The sequence below is a fragment of the Heptranchias perlo genome, chromosome 21 (genome assembly GCF_035084215.1).
Source record: "Heptranchias perlo isolate sHepPer1 chromosome 21, sHepPer1.hap1, whole genome shotgun sequence".
NCBI lineage: Eukaryota > Metazoa > Chordata > Chondrichthyes > Hexanchiformes > Hexanchidae > Heptranchias > Heptranchias perlo.
This window is the reverse complement of record NC_090345.1, coordinates 2,905,049-2,908,696: the sequence shown is the minus strand read 5'-3', so window position 1 is coordinate 2,908,696 and position 3,648 is coordinate 2,905,049. Positions and strand designations below refer to the sequence as shown.

The window sequence follows — 3,648 nt, the reverse complement described above, 5'->3', positions numbered from 1 at the left end:
TTCCTCACTCTAAAGAGAATATTATTCGCTTGTCTGCATACTTGATGTGACAGAGCAGGCCAGAGTGTGCAGGAGAGAGAGAGAGAGGGAGGAGAAGGAGAGAAGGGGTTGGGGAGTGCGCCTGTATCTTGTGTACATTTATCATTCACTCTCCCCGCTCCTGGTAGTTTTTTTCCCTCCCAGTTCCGGGCGAAGGTACGAAGAGCAAATCCTTGGAGACAGCGACTGAGGAGTTGGACTGAACTTTGGGTCTTTCCCTTTTATATTTAGTGTGTGGTTTTTTTTTTGTGTGTGTGGAGGGGAAGTGAACTCTTGAGTCCAAGAATGAGTTCCAAAGAAGAGGCCAAATCTTCCTCTGCCACCTTGCATTCTTCAGTTGAAGAGCGGAGAAGGAGCCCTCTTGATCATCTGCCGCCCCCAGCTAACTCCAACAAACCACTGACTCCCTTCAGCATTGAGGACATTCTCAACAAACCGTCGGTGCGTCGAGGTTACACCCTGTGCGGGACCAACCACCTCCTCTCCGCGGCAGACAAGCACGCACCTTCGGGCATCCCCTTGGCCAGCCGGGCCGGGGTACTGTCCCAGACCTCTCCTCTCTGTGCCTTGGAAGAACTAGCGAGCAAAACTTTTAAAGGATTAGAAGTCAGTGTGCTGCAGGCGGCTGAGGGTGAGTTTTAAAAAAAAAACTGCTGCATCTCCATCTGCACGGTGTGACCGCGATATAACCGTTTATTTAAAAAAAATCAGACGGATCTCTAAAACCTGTTTACAAAGTTATTGTATTACTAACTAGTTCATATAACTCAAACTTTTCTTGGAGGGAGGGAGAGAAAAATAGCAATTGAATTTGGTTTTGGTTGAAATAGATATTGGAACAGAATCCGTCCAGTATTCGATGCTGATTCTCTTGTCGAGTGCGATAGAGAATTGGCTTCAATTGATAAATGTTTGCACGGATAAAATAAGAGAAATTGGCTCGAGTCTGGATATAAATTCAGCGGGATAAGAATCAGGTAAAGGCGAGATATTGGACCGGGTGAGAGTGAGCGGCATCTGTTTCAACAATGAACAGACTCCTTCCTATTTAAACTTTTCGGTATATTTCTAATTCCCCCGGGTTTGTAGATTTTAATTTGTTAACTATATGGGTGGAAAAACATTCGAGGAGTTTAATTTAATTGAAGTGTTTAGGGAAAGCGGTTTTAAATTTAAAAAAACCCAGAGTAATTAAAATACAGTGGGAAAAAATGCATTATCTTCTCGTCTTCGAAATCCTCCAGGAGCGGGGGGTGAATCAGGAGGACGAGAGTTGTGTTTGTGAGAAGCCTTGCTAATGATTTTTTTTTTTTTGCAATGGATTTGTTCCGAGTTGAAATGACCTTGAAATTCCTCCGTTTCTCTCCGTTCTAAAAAGGGTCTGTTTTGACAGGGCGAGACGGGCTCACGATCTTCGGCCAGAGATCAACTCCGAAGAAGAGGAGAAAGTCCAGGACAGCCTTCACCAACCACCAGATCTACGAGCTGGAGAAGCGTTTCTTGTACCAGAAGTACCTGTCTCCGGCCGACCGAGATCAAATCGCCCAACAGCTGGGCCTAACCAACGCTCAGGTTATTACCTGGTTCCAGAACCGGCGGGCCAAACTCAAGAGAGACCTGGAGGAGATGAAGGCGGACGTGGAGTCGGCGAAAAAACTCGAGCCCAGCCAGCTGAGCAAAATTTCCGAGCTGGTCGACCTGGAACAGACTGCGGCGGAGATCCGGAGTCAATCCAGATCACAGTCCCCCATCCCCATCAAAAGTGCACACGCCAACACGCCAGATGCCCATGTACCCCCGTCACCTCTTGCATTAGGGCACCAGCCCAGGAAAGACTATTCGGAGGAGGAAGAGGAGGAGGAGATTGATGTCGATGACTGATTTCCTTTTATTTTTGCCCCCTCTCCCTCCCTCCCCTCCCCCATTTGCTCCCTTTTTTAAAAAAAAAAGACAAAACTTATTACAAAAAAAACATTTAAGAGTTTCCGCATCGACTTTCTACATCACCCAACTCAAAGCATGTTCGGGAATTAATTCTATTGCTGCTCTTTTATTCTCTAGTTAGAAACGGGCTCAATTCGAGGCAGAAATATTCCAAAAAAAAATTAAAAAGCAATAATCAAATGTTTAAAACTAAGATACAAATGTACCATTCGGGAGAGACCCACTCAGTCCGGCGTCACCTATTTAATAATTTCGATTTCTTATATATATATTATATATAAAAAACCTTTATGAATTAAGAATGGCCCGATTTTCTGGTTTGTAAATGTGGCTCTCGGTTAGGGGATGAGGTGCTGTTGCTGTGCAGCAGTTTAAAAATCTTGAATTTGTGATAATATCTCCTCCCTCCCCCTGAACCTTTTATCCTTTACTTAGCGAAAGGGGACGGGCCGGTTTTGCATGTCGCTGGTGTGCACGACGCAATTATTTTTTAAGAATTTATTGGACTTACTTGTAACTTTCTAGATTTCTCTTTTTTTTGTCTAATACATTCTCCAGACGATTTATTACACAACGCTATCAGAAATTCTGCCTCTTCAATATATCCTATTAAAACCTATTTTTGCGATTCTTTCCTGTGGTTTGTCAGTTTATTTTAAAACTTTAAAATTCTGTTTATCGTGAAGGTGAATTTACAGGATTGGAGGGGGAGAAGATTTCTAAATATTCATACAATATTTTTGCATGTTTGTTAAAAGCACAGGCACATTATACCCACAAATTATTTATTTCTCCAGCACTGGCGGGAGTTTAGATATTTTATGAGTATATTTTAAAATCTCAGATGGTGGGAATTGTCCGTTCAGTGTGAACATATACATAGCCGGGAAAGACCGGAGATACCAGCCTGACTCTCTCTCACTTACTAAGACACGCGTACCAGATTTAATGAACCCCTCGTCATGTTATTCCTTTACAAAAAAAGATCATTTACATCCCAATAGACTCCCCTTTCAACCGATTCACTGGTAAACGCGTGTTCACAGATTTCAAACAGAAGCTCGTAAGGTAAAATTAAAACCATTTCGATAGCAGTCAGTGAGCACTTTCACTGAACCCGTTTGGTGTATTTGGAATTTTAAAAAAAGCTTTATAAATAGTTTAAAATATATATATATATATATATATAAGGATTTGGATTTGAAAACTATTCATTTTCCTGGTCGGATTTAAACTGATTTTCCAATCACCAAGGCGGTAGAATTGATCCATGGAGTGGGAAGAGAGAAAAGGGAATGGGTAGAGATAATTATTTTTTAAAGGAAATATGTTAGGGTTTTGGGGACTGGTTTTATGATAATTTCCCCCCAGTTTGTTTGTTTTTAAAAAAACTGAAAATTAACGGAATCCGAGAAAAAAATACGAGAACGAACTAATGGGCGGGTGTAATGTGTGACAAAATAACGTGAGATAAATGTGGTTTCCGTTTGGTGCAACTCGATCGACAATATTGCAAACAGATGCACAGAGAACAATCCAATAAATAACTGGAGAGGGAGAGAGGCTGGGGGGTTGGAGGGATCCGCGACTTTTAAAGCAGAGATATAGTTGGCTATTTGAACACTTTTGTATTGTGAACAAAAAAGTGAAATTTATGTGAGAACT

The 3,648-nt window shown here is 41.8% G+C and overlaps 1 protein-coding gene across 1 annotated transcript; it reads left to right on the top strand.

Moving 5' to 3' along the window:
- The first annotated feature begins 324 nt into the window (after positions 1 to 324).
- Positions 325 to 1,920, top strand: LOC137340268 (transcription factor LBX1-like). The gene is made up of 2 exons (XM_068002684.1): positions 325 to 670; positions 1,418 to 1,920. The coding sequence occupies exons 1-2, from the start codon at positions 325 to 327 to the stop codon at positions 1,918 to 1,920; spliced, it is 849 nt and encodes a 282-aa protein (XP_067858785.1).
- The last annotated feature ends 1,728 nt before the right edge of the window (positions 1,921 to 3,648 follow it).